At 35.3% G+C, this 27032-nt stretch overlaps 3 protein-coding genes across 3 annotated transcripts; 2 read left to right on the top strand and 1 right to left on the bottom strand.

The window, feature by feature from the left end:
• Positions 1-735: 735 nt before the first annotated feature.
• LOC149141633 (GDSL esterase/lipase 6-like) lies at positions 736-2576 on the bottom strand. Its single transcript, XM_089448829.1, has 5 exons — positions 2290-2576; positions 2064-2182; positions 1728-1964; positions 1375-1633; positions 736-1279 (listed from the first exon to the last, which is right to left on the bottom strand). The coding sequence occupies exons 1-5, from the start codon at positions 2540-2542 to the stop codon at positions 1026-1028; spliced, it is 1122 nt and encodes a 373-aa protein (XP_089304955.1). The 5' UTR covers positions 2543-2576; the 3' UTR covers positions 736-1025.
• Positions 2577-23231: 20655 nt separating this feature from the next.
• LOC149141632 (uncharacterized) lies at positions 23232-23669 on the top strand. The gene has a single exon (XM_089451288.1). It carries the CDS (start codon positions 23232-23234, stop codon positions 23667-23669), a length of 438 nt encoding a protein of 145 aa, XP_089307414.1.
• Positions 23670-23710: 41 nt separating this feature from the next.
• LOC149141631 (uncharacterized) lies at positions 23711-25858 on the top strand. Its single transcript, XM_089451286.1, has 2 exons — positions 23711-24545; positions 24840-25858. The coding sequence occupies exons 1-2, from the start codon at positions 23711-23713 to the stop codon at positions 25856-25858; spliced, it is 1854 nt and encodes a 617-aa protein (XP_089307412.1).
• Positions 25859-27032: the final 1174 nt, after the last annotated feature.

Genomic DNA, 27032 nt, shown 5'->3' with positions numbered 1-27032 from the left:
CGTGCCACTCTTGCTTGTCTTAATCACCCGCATCCGGGTAATGAACGATAATTTTAAGCTCTATGTATGTAAATTATTTTACAACACCAAAAATATTGGCTTTATAATTATTGATAACTCTAAGCCTGATGTATATAAATTATTTTACAACAAAATATCAATAATTATTTATTTATTTATTAAAAAATATCATAGTTGAATAATAATAAATTTGTTAAAAGACTTAAAAGGTATTAAATTTGTTTTTTTATATATTAGATTTTATATTTTTTTATGTGTAAATATGAAATAGTTGTTATGTATTATTATAATTCTTTTTTATTTTAATCATTATGTTATTTTAATGATTTTTAGATTTTGGAAAGGTGAGATATATCATGAAACAAATATTTCAACGTTTATAAATATTTTTTAACTATTTAATTTAATTATATTATTTTATATAATTAAGATAATTATTTTTTTAATATATATATATATATATATATATATATATTCTAAATATTAATCTTTAATATAAATAATAATAATTACTATACATATATATAATAATAATAATTACTATATATTTATATAAAATTATTATTATATATTTATATAAAATAAATGATGTATTTTGATCTTTATTTATTTTTACCCACAATGTATCTACAATATAAATTTACATAATAAAAAAAATTATTTAATAATTATATTATATTCAATACAAAAATACCAAAAAAAACAACGGGAAGGTTCATTCTGAATTTTTGCATTTCATAATTAATCAATCAAGACTCAAAGTCTGCACACAATCATGGTTTCGCCATGGCTGTCGATGGATGAAAAAAAAAGGGCAAACAATTATGTATTCCCACTGGTCAACTGGACCTCTAAAAAACAATGAAGTAAATAATTATGTTTGCCCACCGGTCAACTGGACTACCACGACATACGAACGATAGTTGATAAGGGTGAATAATCTGAAATGCTTCAGCCTTGACCATTACCCAATTACAGAGTCAACGAAAATAATGATCTCCACTTCAATGTTTGTGCACCAGTTTTTTGAGATTGAAAGGTGTAATGAAGGATGTATTTCCATTCCAAATATTGCGAGAAACCATCCGGTACACTTTCTGAGTGGGATGGGTTCCATCCCAAAACACGTATTTCTCTGGACGTTTGCAAAGAAAAGCTTTGTATTCTTCACGCTCCTTCTTTGGAATCTCCAACCCACAAGACACAGCCGTGTTAAAAGGCCCCGCTCCACAGCACGCAGACGTCGTGTTTTTAAAACCTGCAAACCATTGCATTTAGTCAATTCACAAGCCAATCCACGCCTATAATGTTTTTGAAATTTGTACTTGCTATTGAAATATTACTGTATTTTACCATGGGATTCGCCGTGTTGAATTAAGTTTAATACGAAATCATATGCGTTAGCTAGCAGGATCGTTGCGCCGTCTAATTTTTTGTTCAGCTGATTTACGAGCAGCCTGAGACCGTCATTAAATGCCACTGCCAGCTGATTTGCAGTTTCCACACATTCACCATTATATGCCTTCACTCCAGCGAGCCTTGAATTTGGAGTACATCCCAGAACAGGGCTGTTTATTACAATGAAGTTTCTTGCCCCCTCACTGTATAGCTTCTGCAACATCCACGAGATAACCCCAAATTTAACGTAATGGAACAATAAGCCAATAAACCGGGGAAATACAAAATCATGAGAGATTCATACGTACCAACAAGTGTTCGTTATATTTACTAAGCAACAGCTTAACGAAATCCTGGGCACTTGTAGACTTTTGGAAGGTGGTATTTGCTAAATAGTTGAGGCCAATATCATTGCCACCACTGGTAATGGTATACAAGGACTGGGATAGATATTCTTTTGCATAAGAAGCTCCTCCAAGTTTTTTCCCTAGACGCGAAGAATAATTGGCGAATTGGCGTATCTGGAGACTTAAAGGGATGATATTCTGCATTGCGAAAACACCACCAACGTTTAATTGCTTATTTTCAACATGTAAATTCATGGGTCTCAATTAGAATGAACATGTATCTATTTTGGCACTCACCAAGTAATTCCCCGTGGAATCTAGTAATCCGCTTCCTCCAGATGCGAAATTGATACCACGAGAGAAATCAGATCTTGGCTTCAGATAGGGAGGAGGGAACGGCAACCTTAACTTAGTAGCTGTGAATACAAATATCATACGTATATTAATCATCTAATGATAGAATCAACCATATAGATATCGCTAATTGAGATAATTAGGCGAATAAGTAAGAGAAAAAAATTACCGATAAAATCGAATGCAGTTCGGCCATTAGTGAAACGACCAGTTGGGTGATGGAAGAAGGTCTCTCCGTATGGCGGAAAATTAGCTTTGGAGGTTGTGTTGGCAATGAAATTGTTGGTACCAGCGTCTGCTAGAGAATCCCCAAAAATGAACATGGCTGGGACGTTATAGTGAATGGCAGTAGCGGAAGGAAAATATAAAAACAATATAAGAGTTGCGCTGGAGCAGGCAATAAACATTGAAAAGAACTCCATGATAAAGGAATATGAGTGCAGGGAAGTAAGGGAGGTGTGGATGGATGCAGATAAGTGAAAAGAAAGAAATGCATTTATAGAGATATGATACACGGGGATGAGGAGGCAGGTTTTCTGGAAGCCATGACATTGTCGTTCCCATGTGGCGTTCAGAACACGTATTTGGAAAAAGAATGAGCGGCGGCTAAGGTGACAGCAAATCGCAAATACCGCGGGTATTCGTGGTCGTGGATGGCGGCCTGCTCCACATTAAAATATATAAGTGTCAACTTCACTTCACATTATGAAGAGCTCCTTTTTAAATATTTAGTTTTTTCCTTAATATATATATATATATATATATATGTTTTAGTTCATTTTTGCCGTCAGTACAATGACCCAGATTAATATAATCAATATCCAATAATCATAATCATAATAATCTTTGTGAACACAATAACCATAATTAATACATTATATTATAATTTATTTAAAATAATAAGTAAATAATTTAATAATAATAACAATAATTATTTTTTAATTAAAAAAATAATAATAATAATTTTATAACATAGTTAATAACAGTGAGCTTTCTAGTTTTAATAATAATTAATTAAATATTATTACTATTTATTTATTAATTATGAATTAATTATTTAATGAATATTATTAATATTAACAATATTATTGATGATGATGATGATAATGATTAACCTCTACTAAGACAAATGTAGTTTGACACACCTTAAGAAAATAGAGTCTAATTGACATTCTTCAAAATCTTGTTTTTGTGATCAAGGAGCAGGGAAAGAAGAGTTCCAAGATGGCTATAGTTGGGCTGGTTTAATAAGTCAAGAAGATTGGAGGCGTCACTGATGGTAGGGAATTGACAGCGGATGTGGACAAGAGTCGGCAGTGTAAAAAGAAGTGATTTTCATCTCCCACCTTCTACTTATCACAAATCTAACAAATTCTATCATCCCAGATAGACTTGGGAGTAGACCCCATCATCAAATTAATTATTAATAAATAAAATAAAAATAAATAAATTATTTAATTAATTAAATAATATTGAATAAAATAAAAGTAGATAAATAAATTATTATTAATATTTATTAATTTATAATGCTATTAAATTTAATTATCAATAGAGACGATAATATTAATCAATAATAATAATTATACATATATCAATCACATTTACTAATATAATTATAAAATTCATTTAAAAATATAATTTTTTTTTAAATATTATCATAATAATTTACCATATTTTAATAAAAATAATTTTAAAACAAAGCATCTTTAATATATTATATCGAATACAGTAATCATAATTAATAAGTTATATATTTTTTTCAATAATTAATTGTAAAAATTATTAACATAATAATTCATTATATTCTAATGGAAATAATTTAAAACGGTCATCTTACTTAATAATACAAAACTCTAACGAAATTCCAAAAAAATTCCAAATCCCTGATATTTATTTACTTGAAAATCCGTTTTACAACATTGATGGCATATATTTGGAAATTTTAAACGATGTTTACTATCTTAGCTTTATTTTTCTTATATGGTTTTATTATTTATATATATAATATTTGATAAAAATATTATTAGTTTAAGTCATAAAATTTATGTAATTTAAGTGTTAGGATTTTTAATTGATATAAAAGTATATTTTACATAAATAGGAAAAGAAAAAAAAAAAACCAAAACATTAAAAAAAATTATGTTTGTGTAAATAAATAATATTTACATATTTATTTTTTAATAAAATATTTCTTACAAGGTTCCCTTCCTTTTCATTGCAATTGAAGACCGATTCACAATTTTGGCGAGAATTGTTCTTCGTATTCTTTATTCTTACAACAGAGTTTTACAAAGTGACAAAGTTTGACAAAATCTAAATTCGACGTTACCATTAAATTAATAATGAAAATTTCTACCACCCACTCACTTGTTTGTCCGTACCAAACTCTCATAGCATGAGCTTCCAACTGACGATTTTTTGCATCGAAAGTTAAAAGAAGTATTTTGTGTTAATGATCTGTGAACGCGTTAAAATAATATGTTCGTTATTTATTAAAATGTTAAATTAAATTCTTCATTATAAAGCTAAGTTAATAAGTAATTTATATGTTGATTATAAAATAAGGTTTCTGAATTCTGTAACAAACCGCGTTTATTTTTCTGCGTTTTCTTTTTTAAAAAATTTAATAGGAGTTCTTAAAAAATAATTGAATTACAAAATTTATAATATCAAGGCATTTCAATAAAAATGAACATTAAGGAATCCATTGCTTAGGAAATTGTAAAACAAATAGTTTCCATTGTGAAATTTCATCTTTTCTACGATGATATGCTTTGAGAGCATAGATTTTAATGGTTATGTTTTTGAAGCGTGATTAGGATTTATTAGGGTGGTTCTCTCAGATATTTTTATGAGTTAGGTTTTTATTTGTAGAGGTTGAAATATCTGTTTTAATTAATTTAATTTGAAATTTTTTTGGAATGTGTGATAGATTTTTGTTTCAAGAGAAAATTATTATTGATAGTTTTTGAATGTAGTTTATTTAGAAAAATATATGAAGTTTTTGGTTGGACCTTTTTAAATAAATCTTGTTTAAGTTAGGAATAGGCATGGTGTACCTAGTGGTTATAGTCATAGTGTAAAAAATCAGCCTCTTCCAAGATTTCCCTAGTTAATGATTCCACTAGTTAAAAATAATGATTATTTAACCTTAATGCTAGTGTAGGGTGATTATTTGCAAACATTGTGTATGATTGGATCAATCTAGGATTGTACAAACTTTAGAGATTCCACGCACCATGTATGCAAACATTTTTTTTAAAACATGGTGAATTGGTAACACCTTGGACTAATTTGAGGGAGACCAAGATCAAATCTTCCAGCGACCATTATAACACCAAGAGTATATCTAATAGCACACAATATTAATATACCAATAACTTATGAATTATCAAGGGTTGATATCTCATGTGGGAGAGGATGCCTCCTCTTCAATCCTTATCACAATGGACCAAAAATGTCCTTTCGAATTGAACCCAAGTCGATGGGAGAAAAAACCATACTCCCGACCACTCAAGTTACCAACTCACGAAACCATATATGCAAACTTCAAGGGCTAAGCTATTGAGAAATATAAGGCGAAATAATTTTGCTTGATCATAGCCTATGTTTTATTCTTTTTCCAGGTTACAAAGCTCAAGGAAATCCCTAGAGTATTTCCCCTTATTACAACAATTACACCCAAGGTAAACCCTAGAATATCCATGGAACAATATCATTCAACAACAAGGCTCAATTTCATTACAACAATATGTTAATTATGAGCTTTGTTGAAGAATGTAACTAGTGTTGGTCTTCATAACTATATTTGTCAAAAGAAATTTTATTAGTGATGAAAATGACTTATTAAAGCATGGGCTTCATGCTTGGGTCAATAATTTCTAGGTCAAAGCCATCGTTGGAAGCTTCTAATTTTTGTCCTAATTCAATCATTATCATTTTTATTAGAGCTTTCTTGGGCTTCCATATCATGTAAAAATAATTATTTTTGAGTCAAAAAGGTCATTTGTCTCCTCCGCACCAAGTTGGCCTAAATTACTGCTATTCGAACTAGCAAGAAGGCTATATATAGAGAGGCAACTCGACCTATTTCGAACAATCACTCAACAAGTTCGATCTACAAGAAGAAGAAGTAGAAAAAGAGAGCGAAGTTTCTAGAGAAGGATAGAAGAAGCTGGAGGACATAAATCAAGTTCTTGGGCATTCTATCTCTCACACGTGTGAAGTTTCTAGGCTATAACTGGGGCTGAAGTTATGAATCTATTGTAGGTTCAAAATTCTATTATTGGGGGCCAAAAATCTATAATTGGGGATTGAAATTATGCATTGTAGCTGCTACTCGAAATTTGTCACTTGGAGACTTTGATAGGGATAATCTATTGGAAGGAAGGGCTAGCTTAATGATTGGAGTAGGTCTTTGTCTAGATCTAAAGGGTCTTTGATTGTCCCATCTTCATTTGAATCTGCTAGTGGAAGAGTTGACTGGGTTTTCCCCTTGGAGGTTTTTTCCCTCGCTAAGTGCCTACATCTTGTGTCTCTTATTATTGTGGTATTCATACATCTTATTTGGTAATTTATTGATAAAATATAAACTAATAAAGAATTAAAATAATCCAAGATAACTCACAAGTAATTATCAAGAAAGAGGAATCAAAACCTAATTCTTATAAGCATTGATTTCTCAACATGGTATCGAAGCTAAGGTGAAAGAAGGGCTAGTTGAAGATCACTTTGTTGGATATCATTTGAAGGAAGGAAAATAAATATGAGAAGGAAAGGTTACTCCCACACTGGAAAGTTACTTGAAAATGGGACTCAATATGGTGAGAATTGCAGGAAGATGAACTAGAAGGAACATCTACAATCTATCTAGGAGAGTCAAGAGTGAAATATTCTTAGATGCATTTATAGGTACACTTGATATAATTCTTGGATCATTGTTAGTGGAGACTTAAGACATGGGATGGGGAAGTGGAAAACTTAATAGTCTATCAAAGGAACCATCATCACATGCAGTGTTGTTAGGAGACAACAAAAATTATGTAGTCAAGGGCTGTAGATATACATCACTGAAGTTAAAAAGTGGAGAAAAGTTACACCTCAAAACATCCTTTATATTCCAGGTTTGAAAAAGAATTTACTTTCCATTTCTTGTTTAGAATATAAAGGAGATAAGGTTGCTTATGCAGATGGTGAAGTTTTGGTTTGGGGAAAGGATTCAAGTATTGAAAAAACAAAGTTTATAAGAGTGCATGAATGAAGATTATATATAGTCATAACACCATCTCCTCAATCCCTAGTTCACATGGAGACCAATACTATCTAACTTTGGCATAGAGTATATGGACATATTCATTACAAAATAATACCCTCTCTTAGTCAAATAGCAAAGGCCATCCCCAACATCAAGGAAGATCATGGAGCATACAAGGGATGTGCTTTGGGAAAGAATACCAGGAAAAATTTTACAAGCAGTGAAACAATTTCTAAGGAGATATTAGACCTCATTCATTCTAATGTATCTAGGCCCATGTCTACTAAATCTCTTGGAGGCCATATTTACTATGTGACCTTCATTGATGATCACCCTAGAAAGACATGGACCTACCTTCTCAAGGCAAAGGACGAAGTATTTAAATTTTTAAAGGAAGTTAGATTTGAAGTTGAGACCTTAACTTAAAGAAATATAAAGTCTTTGAGATCCGAAAATGGAGGGGAATACACTTTAAAAGAACTTATTGCATATTGTAAAGAGGTATATATTAATAGGGAACTCATTGTTCTCTATAACCATGAACATAATGGAGTAGCAGAAAGGAAGAATAGAACCATTAAAGAATGCATAAGGACAATCATATTTGATCAAGATCTACCGAAATTTCTATGGGGAGAAACAACCATGACAACAATATACATACAAAATAGAAGTCCTCATAAAATCCTTGATAATATGATATCGAAAGAAGAATTCATAGGGAAGAAGCCATGTGTAGACCATCTCTGAATATTTAGGTGTCTCACATACATCCATGTTCCTAAAGATAAGTCAAAGAAGTTAGACTCTACAAGTATAAAAGGTATCTCCATTGGTTATAGCCTTTCATCAAAGGCTTATAAAATCTATATCAAGGAAGGAAGGAAAATCGAAGTTATAAAGAACGTTATATTTGATGAAAAATATTCTTACAAAATATCTAAGGATATACCAAACGAATCTGATGAAGAAGATCTACCACTATTTTAATAAGAAGACGATCATGTAGAAATTTGATAGAAATTGCAACTGCTCAAGATTTCAACCTAAAAACAAGAGACATAATTATTCTCTAGTGATCTACAGAATGAAAATAACAACATGCATAGACATGAAATAAGGAAAAACACAAACAAATAGTGATTTTTAGGGGAACCGAACTGGGAAAAACCCCTCAAGTCTCTTTGCATTAATCAGTTGAATAACGAAACTATTACAATTGCTTGCTCCAACTCTGAGCACAACCTACAAAAGAATAATTGTTCTCTCTGCTCAATGTAAAACTCTATCTAACACTTAGTTAGTTATTTTCTCACCAAACCTCCTATTTCCTTGCACAATTCCTTAGGAAATTGGCCCCTAAAATATAGGAATTTCCTCCAAATTTATTGCACAATTTGCAAGGATTTATCACTCACTGCATGCAACACTTGTACATTCAGAACTAGTTTACAAGTGATTTTAAATTGCCTTGTCATCTCCACTTTAGCTCATGAAATATAATTCCTTACATGCACTAGTTATTTTGTGTTGATTGATCAGTTAACTAATAAATATTTGATTTATACTGATTTCTCACTGTACAACTGATCTTCAACTGACTCCAACAATAGTTAGAGGCCAGTTAACTAAATACAACTGAAAATAATTGAACTAGATTACTAAAATTTTGCAATCACACATGCATAAATAAACTCCAAGAACTAACTCAAATTTACTAAGCTAACTATGTGACAAGATCCATGTCACACTATTTAACTACCTCAAAGTTGTCTTGTTGATGTGGAAATTCGATTTACTCAATTTGACTAAGGCTAAACTCAAATTGAGCCTTTATTGCTACATTTTTTCAACACTCCCTCTTAGAAAGAATGAGATTTTTCACCACCCCTATCCTGCACCTGTGGGATTCAAATTTACCTCTCGCAAATTCTTTTTTCAAGATCTCAGAATCTTGCTCGTCAATTGGAATGTACATTAGCAAAATAATTCTCCTATGCACATAATCCCACAAATGATGATACCAAATATCAATGTGATTGGACCTGTCATGAAATACTAGATTCTCAGAGAGATTAATGCAACTCTGATTATCACAATATATGATTGTTAGATCCATCCCTTGACTGAATAGTCCCACAAGTATTTTCGTCATCGAGATTGCTTCACATTCTACTTGACTTGTAGCCATGTATTAAACATCTGATGAGTTGAGCGCCATAGACCTCTTCTTCCTTATGCACCATGAAATAGCCACGGATGCAACACTAAAGATAACATATGATGTGCTTTTCTTGTCGGATGGACTCCATACCCAATCTATATTGGTCAAGCCTTGAAACTTCACTCGCTTTATCTGTCTGTACCATAATCCATACTAGGTATTACCTCTCAGGTACCATAATATATGCTTTTCTACCTTCTAATATAATATGGTAGGCTTCACCATAACTTGGCTAAGTTGCTTGACTACATAAAACATGTCGAGTCGTGTGTTCACAAGATACATCAATGAACCCACAAGCTTCCTATAAATGGTAGCATAAACATCCTCACCTAAATAAGCATACTCGTTCCTCCAGTTTGTAGCTAGAAGTGTGTCCATGGGCTTACAATTATCCATGTGAAATATCTGAAGTATCTCAGTATCATACTTTCCTTGAGACACAAACAATTCACCGTCACCTTGCCATACTTCCAGCCCGAGGAAGTAATGCATGAGGACCTTGTATTTCATCTCGAATTCCCTTGCAAGATCTTCTTTGCAAGAGAGGATCAACTGCTCATCACTTGTCAATACTAAATTATCGACATATAAAATAAGAATAAGAAACTTACCATCTACCACAATGTGATAGCTAGGTTCACATATACTTCACTTTTGGTGAAGCCCAATCCTCTGAGATAACTGACAATTCGAGTGTACAATGCCCAAGGCACCTATTTGAGACCATACATACTCTCTTGAATCTGAATACATGTGAATCCTGATCATATGTCTTAAATACTTCAAGCTACTCTATGTAGATCTTGGCCTCAACAACACCATTGGGGAAGGTAGTCTTCACATCCATCCAGGGGATTTTCCACCGCATCTACACAATCAATTCTAGAATGGATATGATTGAGGAATATCTCACAACTGGTGCAAATTTTTCCTCAATATCCACTCACTCTAGGTGAGAGAATCCATTGGTCACAAATCTTGCCTTGTACTTCTCTATGTTTCCATCAGTTACATGCTTCACTTTGTAGATCCATTTGGATCCAAACATTTATTTTTGTTCTGGTCTCGACATCACCTCCCATACACTATTCTTCATGATGGATTCATATTCTTCCACCATGGAATCAACCCAAATAGGTTGAGAAACTCCTTCCTCACATGAAGAAGGCTTTGTCTCAATGAGCTCCATCATGAGAACCATGTACTACATATCAAGTGACCTCCTTTACCTATGTTGTGATGTAGGGGCTCCCAAATTCTCCCTGGAATCCTACAACAATATATCATCTTCTCTGGTTCTCTTTATACCCTCTCTAGAAGATTCTGGTTGAGTTAGTGCCTCCACTCTGCGTCCTATCTTCTCCTCTACATGTGGCTTATCCACAACCTCCTAAAGCTCATCCCGAGGCTCCTCCTTTGGAGCTAGAAGGGATACTCAACTCTCATTCTAGAGAGAATATCTTAGCCTTATCCTCATCGTTCTTGGCCCCTCTCCTTTCAATTTTCATCCTTACTAAAGGAAAATACACCTGATAATTATGTGGAGTTTCAGTGTATCCTAAAAAAATCCCAACTTTGTTGTAGGCTCAAGTTTCTTCCTTGAATCCTTGGAGACATGACAATAAACCAAAGCTCCAAAGATTGTGAAATTAGACACATCAGGCTTTCTCCTAGAGAAATATTCCTCTAGTGTGATCATACCAAGTATTCTATGAGGACTCTAGTTCTGCAGGTATATTGATGTGTTTCATGCTTCTACCCATAGATGTAATGACAACCCCTAAGCATTCAACATGGCCCTCACTGCTCCCCTAAGAGCCTTCACATTCTTCTTAGTCACCTTCTCAACCAGTTCCTTGAATTCAACAAATTTTGAGAAAACTTCATCCTTCTTGCACATGAAGAACATCCAACATGTTCAAGAGAAATCACCAATAAAAATAACATAGTACTTATGTTTTGTTGTGGAGGCTATAGAAAGGGGTCCACAAACATCAGAGTGGAATCACTCCAAGATTGCATTTTATCTACTATCTCAGCCATTTGGATTTGACATATTTCCCCAGTGTGCAACCCTTGAAGACATCTTGCTGGTCAAGGGAGCCTTTAGGGATATTGGTGGTAATTTCATACCTTTTTTTAAGGCACCATGGTGTATATGACCTAATATCTTATGCTAGAGTTCTCCAACATATCTACTTTGCACATTTTCTTCCTTGCCAGTCAATGTAGCACAATCTCCCACCTTAAGTTTGTATAGATTCTTGAATTGAATTCCAATATGCTTCACTTCCTCGATAGCTATGTATATATGAAATGTTTTCCCTTTATGAAAAATAACATCATAGCCATGATCCTCCAAAAATTCTATAAAGATCAAGTCCTTCTTCAACCCAGGTACAAACATAACATCTTTTAGGTGAAGAGGGGAGGGTTTCACCCTCTCAAAGATGACAATGCACTATGAGGAAAATACCATCTAGTGGAGGTTATAATAGAGGTTTTTAGTGTTATAAAATAGTAAAAAATTTATACAAAAAACATCAACTAAAACATCCATTTGTGATAGCGAATGTTTTAGAGGAGGCTTTTATAGAACTTCAACACAACTGAAAAAAACTGGGCGACTAGAGATTCTAGGGAATGTTTTATCTGATGCAATTAATGGAACAAGTAGCACGAGGCGTCATAAATAACTCAAAGAACCAAGGAATTAAATTAATAGAATACAAGTGCATAATATATACCACATCAGTACTAGGAGATAAAAAACCCCTCGAGCATTCTTCTAAGGAATGACACTAGGGCACGCAAAAACTAATTTTTGTATCAATGACTTTTTTAAACTTGTAGCATCGATGTGTATCATATGCCTCGGTGCATTAGTTAAACAAAAGGACAGGTGCTTTTAGTTTTCATAATGCACCGGGCTATAAATAATATTTTGTAGGACTCGAGCATTACTCTCAAGCAAGGCTATAAATAATGGTGCGTTAAGAATTACAATGCACCAAGGTGTTAATCTCAAACATGATCGATGGTTGAAGAGATAAACACACTGATGCTCTAGTTTTCTTAAAAGGAATCGGGCATGAAAAATGATATTGCAATGGTGATTTTATATAACATAAGTCACTAGTATGTTTTTATCTTATAGACGCACCAATTTTTTGAAAGACATTTTCTCTTTTTTAGAAACATCGACCTATGATAGTGGAATTAATGTAATTTTCTAAATTCATTCCTCATCGAAAAGTCTCTCTCTCTCCATATATATCTTATAACAATATTCATATAAATTAAAATTTGATTAGTGAATTTGTATATGATGTTTGGATTTATTTGTTATATTATCAAATTTCACATCTCTTCATTATAATATTTAATCATCCATATATTTAATCAATAGTGGAACATTTCACAATGACATTGGATAACACAATATAATAAATTAAAATGTATTTTATTATATATCAATAAGAGGATCTTTTTCACGCAAAATGAGATTATTACTGGTAACCCATTGTCTTTCAATTCAAACAGTATGTTCATTACATTAAACAAAATGTCTCATTTTCACAAACAATTATTTCAAAAAATAAAAGAGGTTGCATTGATTTCCAAATCAATCAGCATTATTCGCTAGAATTGTTGTTAGTGCTCAAGCTACTTCCATGACTTGGGTTATTTGGAGGAATTTTTTTTTTATTGCATCAATTTTTTACATCTTCTTTATCTTACACTTCCATATGCAAACATAAAAATAAAGTTTAATGAGTATCTACATTGGTGAGAATAATGAAAATTGAAATAAATAATATCCACCAATGTAAATTGAATATCAATGTACCATAGTCTTATAGATCCATTTGGGCACATCACTCCGATAGTCTAGATCTGTGTTTTAGGGCTCATCAAACCCTAATTCTAGTTGCTACATGCCCTAAACAAGTCACCCTTTTCAATGCCTCATTCCCAAGCAGTTTCATGACATGAAGACATCCTGAAATGGCTTCTAGAGGGACCAGTGTAGGTAGGCCCATGTAAGGGTGCATTGTCGAGTAGTTGAGTCCATGCGAGGGTGCTCTGCATAGCACTTAGGCCTCCTTTCACCTACACTGGGTGAGTTTGAGCGAAATTCACATAGGGTTTGGGAATATTCTTATCTTTTGGAGTCATCTAGAAGGTTCCCTCACTTATAAACTTCTATGAGCTCGAAAATGGATGAGGAATGAGTTACGATGCATCCTATCTACTCATCCCTTCTTCCATGGAACTAATTCTAAGTATGGAAGGCCATCCAATTCCACCATTTATGACTAGACCTCCTTCATCTCCTTATAAATTGACCACTCATCTAAGTAATCAGGGGCTGGACTTTGATGAATTGTAAGGAGATAATGCTAGTTTGAGAATTGATACTATTGTAAGTGTTGTTATGCTGGCGGATTGTCATGCTTATGATGTGATGTTGAGGGAACCAAAGCTGGAGGAGTGACTTTGAATCAGACTTGATGGTTGTAGTTCCTTCCTCTATTCAATAAAGTATTTGAACCTTTTTCATATGTTTATCTTGTTATATGATGCTTATATGTGTGAATGTATCTGATTCCATTTACTTGTATTCAATAGATCTTTTGCTTTGATCGGTTCTTTGTCTTTTGTTTGTGTTTAAAGGTACTTCTCAAGCGTGTTAAGTACGGGAAGGAGCGACATGATGGATACAAAGGAAACAAGAGGAAATCAGAACTACAAGTAGGTCTTCTCATATTGTTTGTCTTATCTATTTCTTATAGGAAAAGGCTAAAGTGCTTTAAACTATTGTTCTAGATGTGGCTACTTATCTAGGGAATTAGTATTTATCCGTAGATACCAAACTCTCTAAAACAAATTGGCGACTCCACTGGGGATAGATTATCATTCCAAGTAGCTTATCCATATCCTAGGACACTCTAACAGACCTTAATTCCTTTCATTCATTGTATTTAAGCCTTGTTGAAGTATTATTTGGTCAAAATTTGAGGTTAGATGACTCTTGAGTAGCCTCTCAGGAATCAGCGCAGGTTTGGTCAGGAGACAGTGCTCTGCAGAGCACCCTTGAGTGAGAGACAGTGTTTTGTAGTGCAATTAGGCCCTCTTTGACCTGAGTTGATCCACCTTAGGGAAAATCTTAACCTTTGGATTTGGTTTTTTATCCAAATTTCCTTTTGTTTATGCTTGTTGAAAGATCAATGATTGTAGTATGTCTCTAAAATCAACTTGTATATCCTCTTTCCAACCCTACTTTGGATTGATTGATTAATGTTTCTTAAATGATCTATTTATCATTATCATTTCATTGCCAAAGTTAGATTATAGTGGATTAATCTTTGTTCAAAAGAAAGTGTCATAAAAGTCTTTTGTTCCTTCGAAACTGAACTGTTGTAAAGTCTTTGTTCTTATAAAAAGATTGATTGGTTGTAAGTGCATTAGTTTCTTTTTTTGTTCATCATAACATTAAGGGAATTGAAAAGAAAAACTTGCATTGTTCATATCTTAGTTTGTGAATGCTTGAAAATAATAACTAGGGAAATTGCATTAGATGTGCTCTTTTCTCTTTGTCAAAGATCTGATTGCTCTATCCCTACCAGCTAAGGTTTTCATTATTCAATTGAAAGAAAATAATGCGTATCATATTAGTTGCATTTTAGGAATTGAAAACATACATCACGTGGTGAACCTTGAAAGGCAAATTCCAAAGAAGATCAACTTAAAATTTATCTGAATTTACCTAATGGAGCATTGTTACCTAACGAAAAACATTTAGTGGTTCTAGGCTATAGACATGTTCTGACGTCGTAAAACAAAGTAGTTTTCACTAACTTGTCTGCAATACATCCCAAGTTTGTTACCTCATTCCACTTACATGAGTATATTGTAGCTCATCCACGTACCTTCGGGTGTATAGGGCGGTGTTACATTACGTAAAGTATACGAGAATGCTTTGACTGTGCAGTTTTGCATTAGACAACGCTTATACGAATTGGGCCTCCACGTAATTTCAGGTATATATGAGAGGAAAAAACTACGTTTCTATCCATCCTCAGGTAACCGAGTCATCCGCCTTGTACACTGTGATACACCGAACATAGCATTCAGGGAGATTGCTTTCCCATACTTCTTGGTTTGCAAGGATGTATCATGTAGTTCATAGTTGCTTGGTAAACCTTTTTCCTATATTATCCCTTTTTTGTTTTGTTATGTTACATTGATTAAAATAATTAATTGACCGCGGATAACATCCTCCATACTCGCTCCTTAGTTGATCTTCGGTTGAGGCATGTGGCAACAATTCTGGAGTCCACCGATCAAGGAATTCCTTTTGATGGGAATCCTAGTCCTTTCCCTCATTTTAGAAATATTGGTGCTCCATATATGGCTACATTTTCCCTTCCGAGATTTACCATTGGATTTCTAGTACGCTTTTTTTCAACCTCCTTGGTTCAAAATGTCATGATTTCTCTGCAATCGAGTACTCCTCCAACTGGACAAAATCGACCTCCATTTGATCCTAAAGTTTACCCTTTCCCTACTTCCTTGGTTGTTTCTTCATCCCCTTCTTCCTCTTCACCTGGTAACCAGGTGGCTAAGAAGAATAAGAAAGGGAAGAAGAAGAAGATGAAGCAAATGCAACAGAGGGGTAACCAAGCAACCATTGCTTTGAATGCAACATCTGATGAGAAAGTATCCGTCAAGCCTCATAAAGTTTGATATTCGTGCAAACTTTGTGTGGGAGACCATATTCTTCGACATTGTCCTGATATTCCTTAGAACTTAGAAGAATGGTCTTACCGTTCACATCATCCCTTGTCATCAACTTCTGGAGATCATGCTGGTGACACACCATGAACTATTGGTAGTAAAGTTCATGGAAAGAAGGGTAAAGTTAAGTTTCCATGTAGATTTTGTGAAGGGAATCACCCCATTCACCTTTGTCCCTATCTGGATGAAGCCAAAAAAGTGTTGGATAACCGTCCTGCTTCTCCATAGCGACTTCCATCTGGTTATAGGAGACTCTCCCTTCATAATTCATTAGTTGATGAATTGACTAACCAAAATTAACCATCGGTCAAACCCACTCTCTCTGAAGGTGAATTTCATGAGCCTATACCTAACCCAAATCAACAGGTTGTTGAAACAATTGACCCAATTTCACCTTTAGTTAATCGAACCTTTCCTGTAGAGAGTGAATATGATACCACTCTAATTATTTTCGTTTCTTCAAATTCTAATGAGCTTGGGGGCAGTCCTCCTGTTCTTTCAAGACATGAGGAAAATCCTCCCACTCTCGTAACTCAAGGGGTTAATTCTCCCATTTCTACGGTACCCCCTCCAAGTAGTCTGGTCACTTCCTTTGATTGGAATCGACTGGTAGGATTCCATATTCATTCTCATGTTCCTTTCAAGATCATAGTACAGGTTTGTAATATGATTGTATCTGGCACTATTATAGATGAAGGTGCATCTATAAGTATCCTTTACTCCACTACTTGTCAAGTGCTCAGTTCGCCGCCACTTGTGCCTGTTACCTAGAATCTATTGTCTTTTTAACAGAGGAACCAATCAACCATTAGGGATCCTTCCTCAATTGCATATTACTTTGAGAGGAAAAAATGTTTATTTGATTGTGATGGTAGTCCCAGGCCCTTTATATTACAATTTACTTCTTGGGTGTGACTATGTTTATGATATGGGAGCTATTGTTTCAACACGCTTTCGAGTGATGTGTTTCCCCGCATGAAGGCAGAATTGTCACCGTTGACGAACTTTAATTTCCCCGTGTAAATATGGCTTCCAGTCAACCATCTTCACTAAATGGTCCTTTTGTACCAATGGTATCATCCCTACCATGGGTTAATTATGTGGAAACCCGTTCCATACCTACATCAACTAATGATCAATTTAGTGATGTTGCACATTATGTACTTGGGGAATTGGAACTAGATCTCTGTTTCTAGAGTATTGTTCTCCCATATTATGAGAACCTCTTGGAAGTCATGACCTGTTATAGGTTGTAAACAAAGGGTATGAGGATAGTTCCTGGTCTTATGTCAACCTCGTTAAGAAATGAAACAAGGAATCTGAGCAGAATTCCTTGTCTTGTGTCAAGATCATTAAAAAATGAAACAAGGTCCCATGTTCCAAGTCAAGTCTTCGATTAGATCTCATAAAATACCAATTGAGTCTTTCACTTGATCTTGTAAAATAACCTTCATTCCATCCACCTCATAGCCGTGAGTACTCTACTTAGGTGAATGTAATGAAGCTTGGGCGGCATGCACCTAGTGGTAAAGTTAAGTTTCCCTGTAGGTTATGTGAAGGGAATCACCCCATTCACCTTTGTTCCTATCTAGATGAAGGCAAAAAGGTGTTGGATAACCGTCTTGCTTCACCGCAACGACTTCCATCTGGCTACAAGAGACTCTCCCTTTTATCATGTTGGGGGAATGTAAACCAATCTCAAGCATAGTTCTTTGTTTCAAGATTGTGTAAAAATGAAACTGAATTCAAGCATAGTTCTTAGTTTTAAGCTTGTGTAAAAATGAAACTGAATCCAAGCATAGTTGTTCATTTCAAGCTTGTATAAACATGAAACTAAATGCAATAATAGTTCCCTATGGTTCAATCTTGTGTAAAAATGAACCCATATCCATTTTAACCCTCATGATCGCCATTCTATCAGCTTGTTCCGTGAGATGAGCCTTGGTTTTTCTCCTTCCATCGTCACTATCTGCTTGGCCGATCATACACTTTCACTTGTTTGTTTTACCTTTTTTGAGGAACAGTTGCAATGAGTGGTCTTATTAGCCAACGTATTCACATAAATCAACATGTTTTGAGAAGTTCCAAAATCATCAACAGTTTCTACCCGAGACACCACTCGTTCCTTAAAATGGAGTCCTCTTTAAGCTCTTTTTAGACTCTTGAAATATGAAAAGATTGTCGAGTGCTTGTCCTTTTCATCTCGTTAATAGATTGGAAATGAAATCTACTCAGTATACATTTAACCCTTTTGTGGACCGAGATATATTATTTACGAAAAAGGAATACATTGATTGAACATGGTTAATAGTTTCTCTCTTGTATTATTTTACACATTTTCGGACTTGAGAGACAAATTTACGAAAAAGAACTTGTGGAGTTTTCTTTTTTTCTCTTTTAAAACTCTCTAAACATGAAAATGACCGAGTTATATTTGTTTTTAAACTCGTTAAAACATCAAATTATTACAAACTTGTCCATCTAGACAAGATCGAGTTTCACCTTCGCTAGACTTGTTAAAACATCAAATAGTGATGGGTTCACCCAAAGGGTTGAATTATACATTAAGAATATGTTACCCTCCTCAAGCTTGATAAAAATAAATAGGTACTAGTTAGCAATGACTAGGGAAAAGGAAAAAGGGGAAACCACTTTATGGTAGCAGGTCGCTCTTGAACATGACACTTTCACTCCATCACCATGACTATTTGGGTTGGGTTATCAGCTTGATGGTTATCATACCATTGGTCTATCATACCATCCATCACTTTGTTTTGGGTCAATGCTACCAATTCATTTTAGTGTCTTCGACATGTTCAAGAGAAGTCATTCAGTCAAAATTCATCCTTTGCAAAACCATAATCCTTCATTTTCATGACTGCCATTCCTCAACCTTGTGTTTTTAGTCAAATTTCGTCTCCAAAATCACTACAGTCATTTTGTGTCATTAATGTGGGATACATCAAGGCCCTCTTGCGGCGAGTCACTTCTTGTCAACATCAACACATTATCCAAGAAATTGACTTAGAAACACCCTTCCAGTACCTTGAGGCTTACATGCATCAATGGCAGGTTTCTCACTTCCAGCGGTAGGTTGACATCAATAGCCTTCTAAAGAGGCGAAAAACACCTCCAATGAAGGTGGGGATGTGTACTTGGCTTCTTTAAGTACACATGTAGATCATGAGGCATGGTTGATTGACTCAGGTTCAACCTTCACTTCACTCCCTGTAGTGACCAATCTAGGGTGCTAGATTAGACTATATTTATTATCAACCAGGGTTGGTAAACTTCGAGGCATGCGTCTACAGTCTATAGACATAAAGGATCCCTAACTAAGTGTTTATTGTGATGGGTCACAATACTTCTTTACAGAAGATTAAGACATGTTTCCTTGTTTTTGAGAAGATGACTCCAATTGTTCATCCATTCTTTTTTTCCTTGCACGAACTCGTCCAACCCTTTCAAATTGTAGAATATCTGTCCCTGATTTTGACTTGCGACCACATCGCCTCTTTTTATTTACTGGACTCAAGAAACTATGTTTTCTCTTGGTGGTGATCTTGGATGGAGTTATAGTATTGAAAAACATTTTGTTGTATTCTTGACATGCTTTGTCAACCAAGTTGTTCAATGCATATGCCTGTTCCAAATTTGTAGGTATTATGGATCTCAATTTCTCAAGAGTTGATGAGTTAACACGTTTCATCTCATCGTGTTCATAGAATGCACTATCTTGTCGTACATTGGTCGATTCAACATTGTATGAGAAATTCTCTAAATTATCAATGCTTGTTTCATTATGATAATTCAGATTGGGAGGAGAATCAAAGCATGGAAAAAGCTCTGTTTGGATTTATGGGACCAATATAGGTGTTTCATTCAAATCAAATAAAATTCTAGGCCTTTCTGTCGTGGGATCAGTGACACCAGGTGCTACATTTTCACCCAAAATAGTGTTACTCACTAACATCTCAACTTTCAATACATGTCTACAGATATTTCCATTTAGGGCCCAATTGCAATTGCAGAAGTGTAGATTAGAACCCTTATATATGACATTGTACCAAATGTCACGAGTATCCTTATTTTGGCTACGAACCCAGTAGTCATTACTCTTTTCATCAGGCACACAATCTTCATTTGGGATTTTCTTAGCTCTACACTTAGATGAATTCAGTTGTTCCTGTATTTTTCTGGGTCGTACAAAACCAGCTTCTTTTAAACGGTGCATATGATTGTAAAATAATACAACCTTTGTCAACAAAACATAGATTAACCAATCAACCCTTCTGTGGCATGCATTGTTCTTCTCACATAGGTACCTTTCCTTGATATACCGATGGTAAGATTCAATGGCGTTGTTCATATCTTGATTTGAATGTGGAAAATTTCTGTATGCTTTTTCCCACATATCTGTAGAAAGAAATTTATTAGTTATATATTAATAAGTATACATATGACATGAAAAATAGAGTCATTATAACCACCAATAAGAAGCTTACATATTTTGTTGTTGGACAGCCAAGTATTTCTAAAATATTCCAAAAATCTTTTTTGTTCACTGAATTCTTCAAATAAGCTTTCAACTTTCTTTCGCACAAATTCATCATCTTTACACATGTGCATGATTTCACCTAATCCACGAAAAATGCGTATTTGGTTTTCCCTCCCTTTGACCTTGTTTCCAACATTTTTCAACCATGCACGACGAACATGCCACACACATAATAATACTTTGCAGTTGATTGCAGACCTGCAATAACATAATTTTTAGAGAGATTATACATTAACAATATTTTTTATGCCTCTTATAAAAATAATAAGCACATCACCTCAATGCTTCAATTTCAGCAGTAGCATCATCCGTGATGAAGGCAAGAACATGCCAATCCGGTCGCTCTTTGTTTCCAATTGCAAGTAAGGCCAACATCCATTTAGAAAGATCAGCTATAGTGTTGTGTGATGATATCACCCAAGCTATTGGAACCCCATTGTGATGTTCGTCGAAAACCATTAAGGTGTAAAGTTGATACCGCATTACAAAAAATATGCATAATTATATTTATATAAGATAGATGCATTAATATGAGGTTAAATAAATGAATCGGATTTAGGATAAATATGTACTCACCCCGTACTTATTTGTACTAAAGGTTGAATCCATTGAGATAATATTATTGTGAGAGTATTTCAGCATCATTGAACACATCCACTTTGTTTGTATGCCTATGATAAAAGGGATATTTTCAACAAGATCTTGTTTTTGGTAGAAGAAAAAACTCTCTGGGTTTTCCTTGTACCAGCACTCCACACTCTTTGGATCACTTTGATCTTTAACATACTCTAGCCTTATGATATCATTGTAAATGTTACTTATATCTTTTTTTGTCATGTAGGTATCTCGAGGTATCCCTGTGTATAACTCACCGGATCCATCCTTCACATCAGAGATGAACTTGTCCCATATCATTGTAACATTAAAACCTCTTTTAACGAAATGTTGGACTCTAGATCGCATATGCCAACTTAAATGTGGTGCATAATTGAATCTCATGGACCTTCCGATTGTATCTGTCCCATGACAAATAACATTGGATTCATCAATATGTCTACATGCAGTATATATTATTACAGCATCATCTGGTCTCATCACAAGTCGTCGCACAAAGAAGTGACATTGGCAACCAACTTTAATACTTTCATGTCGATTGCGGGTTGTCTTTGGATCTGATGATGCACTCCTAATTCTCCTTGTCGACTATGGACCATATGAATACCAATAACTGTACGTAAAAAAATTACTGCAAATTAGATATAATATTTATGCATATTGAAAAAATTACACATATCTTGAAAAAGCATATATAGACTCACACATTGTACTCCAAGAATGTTGAGTAATTGGTGACTTTGATATCCTCTATTTTGTTACTTCGATGATTCTTAAGAAGAAATTGAGTGGGTGCACTTTCATTTGATTCCTCTCCACTTATGAAATCATCAAGTCGACAATATGGAATAACTGCAACTTGGTCCCCCTCAATCTCTGTCCATGTTAAGTCTTCTGCTGAAAATTGTATCATATCTTCCGGGTCTTCAACTTCCAACTCGTTAATCCTCCCCCACTTATTCATTCTTAAAATACCTATACAAATTGCATTGAAAATAATTTAGTTTGAGTAAATAATATGGTCTTGATCAATGCATAGCGTACTAAGCATGGAAGTCACATTTTTTAGTAAATATTTTATACTTTTCACGTAAACCATTTTGGGATTAAGTAATATTCAGGGGATCTTAGATGACATTGTACGATAACTAAGATCATAAGAAATTGGGTCATTAATAAGCTTAAATATCTTTGACAAATTTAGACTAACCCATGCATGACATATGAATTCTTTCTGGAGGTGGGGCCACCATGTTATTGTCGAGGGGCGACTTGTGATGAGTCGTTGCGCTGGAATTGGTCAAAGGGAACTGCCTAACACTGACACATAAGATGGTGCGTTAATGGGTCCCTTCAAATAGGGATGAAAGGGAGAGACATAAAACCTGTCCCCAACAAACCCCCAATATCAAGAGTAATAAGCTTGAAGATTACCGATGCTATATGAGAGACCATGCTCTGATCTGTAAGTTTATAGGATTTTGGCCATCCGAAAAGGATTTAACAAAATGGATTCAACAAAGGTGGAGGCCAAAAGGGCATATAGACCTAAAACTGGGAGCCAAAGGCTTTTTCACAGTCATCTTTGCGAACCTAGAGGATAAAGAAAGAACTTTTAAGGAGGGACCATATTTCATGAACAATGCATGACTGTTTATGAGACACTGGGAGGACAGATACAATCCGGATGAAGAGAAAATACTGGCAGCCCCCATATGGGTTAGACTGTTCGGATTACCAATGGAGTTCTGGGATCCTGAAATATTGGAAGGGATTGGCAACTCGATCGGAACCTTTGTAAAGGTGGCAGAGTCAACCAAAAGAGGGAAATACACATCTTATGCAAGGATTTGTGTGTATATGAACATAGCAGAACCCTTGCTGGAGTCCATAGAAGTGGAATACCATGATGAAATATGGCAGCAGCCCATAGACTATGAGCACATTCCCTTCAGGTGCAGAAGGTGTCATGAGTATGGACATCTATTCAGGGAATGCCCACAAAACCGACAAGAGGAGGCAACAAAGAATCTGACGGAGGAACAGGGGAAAGGAGAAGGATCGGAAAACGATGAGAGGGAATTCCAAGGTTAATAACAAATGAACAAAACAAGGCTCTGATGAGGGCAGTAACCATGGAAGAGGTAGAAGAGATCGTGATGAATATGAGCAAGATCAAGGCACTAGGACCGGATGGATATACGGTGGAATTTTATCAGGCAGGGTGGCATATTCTAGGAAAGGAGGTCTTGGAGGCTGTAGAGGAATCAAGAATGAAGCAAAAGATATGGCCTGGTATAAATTCGACCTTTTTGACCCTAATCCCTAAGAATAACAATTCGGAGGAGGCGCAAGGTTTTCGGCCAATAGCACTGTGCAATGTCATCTATAAGATTATAGCCACTCTGATAGCGAAAAGGTTGAAGCCATTACTCCCGAATATAATTGCACCAGAGCAAACTGGCTTTGTGGAGGGTCGCCAAATACTTGACGGAATAGTAGTTACTCAGGAAGTGATAGACTCCTTAAAGACGAAAAAGCAGAGAGGGATGATGATGAAGTTTGATTTGTCAAAAGCCTATGATCGGTTGAATTGGAATTACCTCAGAGCGATTCTTGGAGCATATGGATTCGATAATAGATGGATTGAATGGGTCTACAGTATGATTTCAACTCCGAATTTCTCAATTCTGGTAAATGGTACACCAACGAGTACTTTCAATGCAACAAGGGGAATCAGGCAAGGAGATCCTATTTCTCCATTCCTATTTATAATGGCAGTGGAGGGTTTAGGAAGAAATCTCATAAAAGAGCTAAGGGAAAAGAGAATTAAAGGCATAAAACTATGGGGAAACTATCTGCCCATCACACACCAGCAGTTTGTAAACGATGTGATGCTATTTGGCGAAGTTTCAGTCAAAGAGGTGAGGAACTTCAAGAGAGTATTGGAAATATTCATGGAGGCATCAGGTATGGAAATAAACAATGAAAAATCATGCACTTTCATATTTAATACTCCTGATTCTCTCAAAGCTCATCTTACCAGAACTTTAGGCTTTAGACAAGGAGAACTACCTACTAAGTATTTGGGAATCCAGTTGGACATAAACCCTACTCGGATGAAAAACTGGCAGAGTATGTTGGAAAAAATAAAAAACAAATTGGCAAGTTGGTCCTTTAGATCCTTGAACATTGCAAGTAGGATTGTACTGTTAAAATCAGTACTGCAATCGATACCTATCTATCCTCTGTCCATTATGGCAGCACCCAAAGGAGTATGTTCAAGAATGAAGGAAATATTTGGGAAATTCATATGGGGCGGACCCAAGCAACAGAGGAAATGGGCTCTGGTTTCATGGAAAAATGTAACTAAAAGAAAAGAAGAAGGAGGTCTGGGTGTGAGAGATCCGGAAATTTTAAATAAGGTACTAGGGGCAAAACTTTGGTGGAGATGGGTGTGGGGGGGAAATGATGTATGGAAGAGAATATGGAATCAAAAATATAATATTTCGGAAACAGTAGAGGGAAGACTGAGAGCTGAGGAAATCCCAAAAGGATCTTCATTCTGGGAACTTGCAAGCCAGAATAGGGACATAGTTAATAATCATGCCTTTTGGGAAATCCGTGCGGGGAGCAATGCCAGATTCTGGGAGGAAGGATGGCAACAACGAGATAAATTGGCAAGGATACAAACCCTACAAGAAGTCCAACAAAAAGCGAAGAGGGCAGGATTAGAATATGTGAGGGATTACTGGAAAGAGGGAGAGTCCAATGATATATGGAGGGTTTGGAGGAGGCCAGAGGAATGGTATGAAAATATAAACCATGATATAGAAAAATTATATACTAAGGAGGTAGAATTGAGGAAAATTAAAATCAGACCAGGAAGGGATATCCTCAGGTGGGGAAAATCTATGAAAGGAACCTATACAGTAAAAGAAGCGTATTATTTAGCAACGAAACAGGAAAGGGAGGAAGGAGCTGTTGATTGGAGAGTAATATGGGAAGGCAAGTGGTGGCCGAAAGTAACAATTTTTGCATGGTTGGTGAGCAAAGAGCGGACTCTGACATGGGACAAAATCCAGCAAAGAGGCTTCTATGGGCCCTCAATATGTAGCTTATGCAGAAAAGAAGCTGAAACCCAAGAGCATATACTTAATAAATGTCCATTTGCGAGAATAGACTGGAAGGAGAAGGTCAAGCCAAACTTTAAAGGGAAAGGAATGAAGCTAGCAATGGGAAGCCATAAGCCAGTCGCTCATGCCAAAGGAGAACCTCAATAGAGAGATGTCATTGGCAAGTGAAGAGTGGTTCATGAAACCCACACAATATGAAATTGAGAAGCTTAGGGTAGGGCCTATGTAATGTTGGGCACGTGGGAGAACCATTGGAAAAATGACTTCCCTCAACGGCAACAAAGTCGCCCAAGATCGTATAACGTACATGAAGAAGAGACTGTGAACGACATGGAGAGGTGTGCACCATGCATATATGCATCCATGGACAACAGATAAGTGGATCATCGGGCCTCAATAATCTAAATGGAAGGTAAGATCAATGACCAATCCATTTCTATTTTGTTAAACCCAGGACAAACTACGTAAGCCCATAAGTGATCGAGAAGAGTTCCTTACTCAGGACAATTCATAACGAGTCTTGGCTAGTCCAATTGGCTATTGAGACCAGGAAGAAAGTGGATTATTCCATCCAATTCATGCCTAATCATGCTAAATGACATGCCCATTGTAATTAATTTAAATTTGTTGCCCATGGGAGCATATGACATCCTGATTAGGGTGGATTGGCTGATGCAACACCAAAAAAAATCATTTTTTATAGAAATTCGATCACATTCCTTAGTAACAATGGGAAAAATACCATATTATAAGGGAAGATCAAGCTAGTGTCAATCAGACTAGTAACAATATTGCAACTTAAGCATTGTGGTCACAAGGGCTATATCCTATTCATTATTCACATCTCGAGTGGATCGAGAGACAACAAGAATAACATGAGGGAACATCCAATTGTAAATTAGTATGTAGATGTTTTCCTAGAGAAGATCCAATGACCACCACCACATAGGGAGGTTGATTTCTTGATTGAACTAATGCCTGTGGAAACTCCTTATCAAATGAGCATGCCTGATTTAATTGAGTTGTAGCTAGACGAAATGTTGGATAAAGGGAACATTAGGTCAAGTGTATCACCGTGGGTAACAGATGTGTTATTTGGGAAAAGGAAATATGGCACTTTGAGATTGTGTGTTAATTATTGAAAACTCAACAAGGGCACTATTAAGAACATACATCCATTTCCATAGATTGTTGATCTATATGAACATATTAAAGGGGAATTATTATTCTAAAAAATTGATTTTAGATCAGGGTACCATCAGGTGCATATCAAAGAAGAAGACACACACAAGACAACATTTTGAACTAGATATGGGCACTA

Source organism: Pinus tabuliformis, chromosome X (genome assembly GCF_031772625.1).
Source record: "Pinus tabuliformis cultivar Carrire ecotype Pingquan chromosome X, CPIR1, whole genome shotgun sequence".
Lineage (NCBI taxonomy): Eukaryota > Viridiplantae > Streptophyta > Pinopsida > Pinales > Pinaceae > Pinus > Pinus tabuliformis.
Note: the sequence above shows the minus strand (reverse complement) of the source record. Positions and strands in the feature narration are given on the sequence as shown.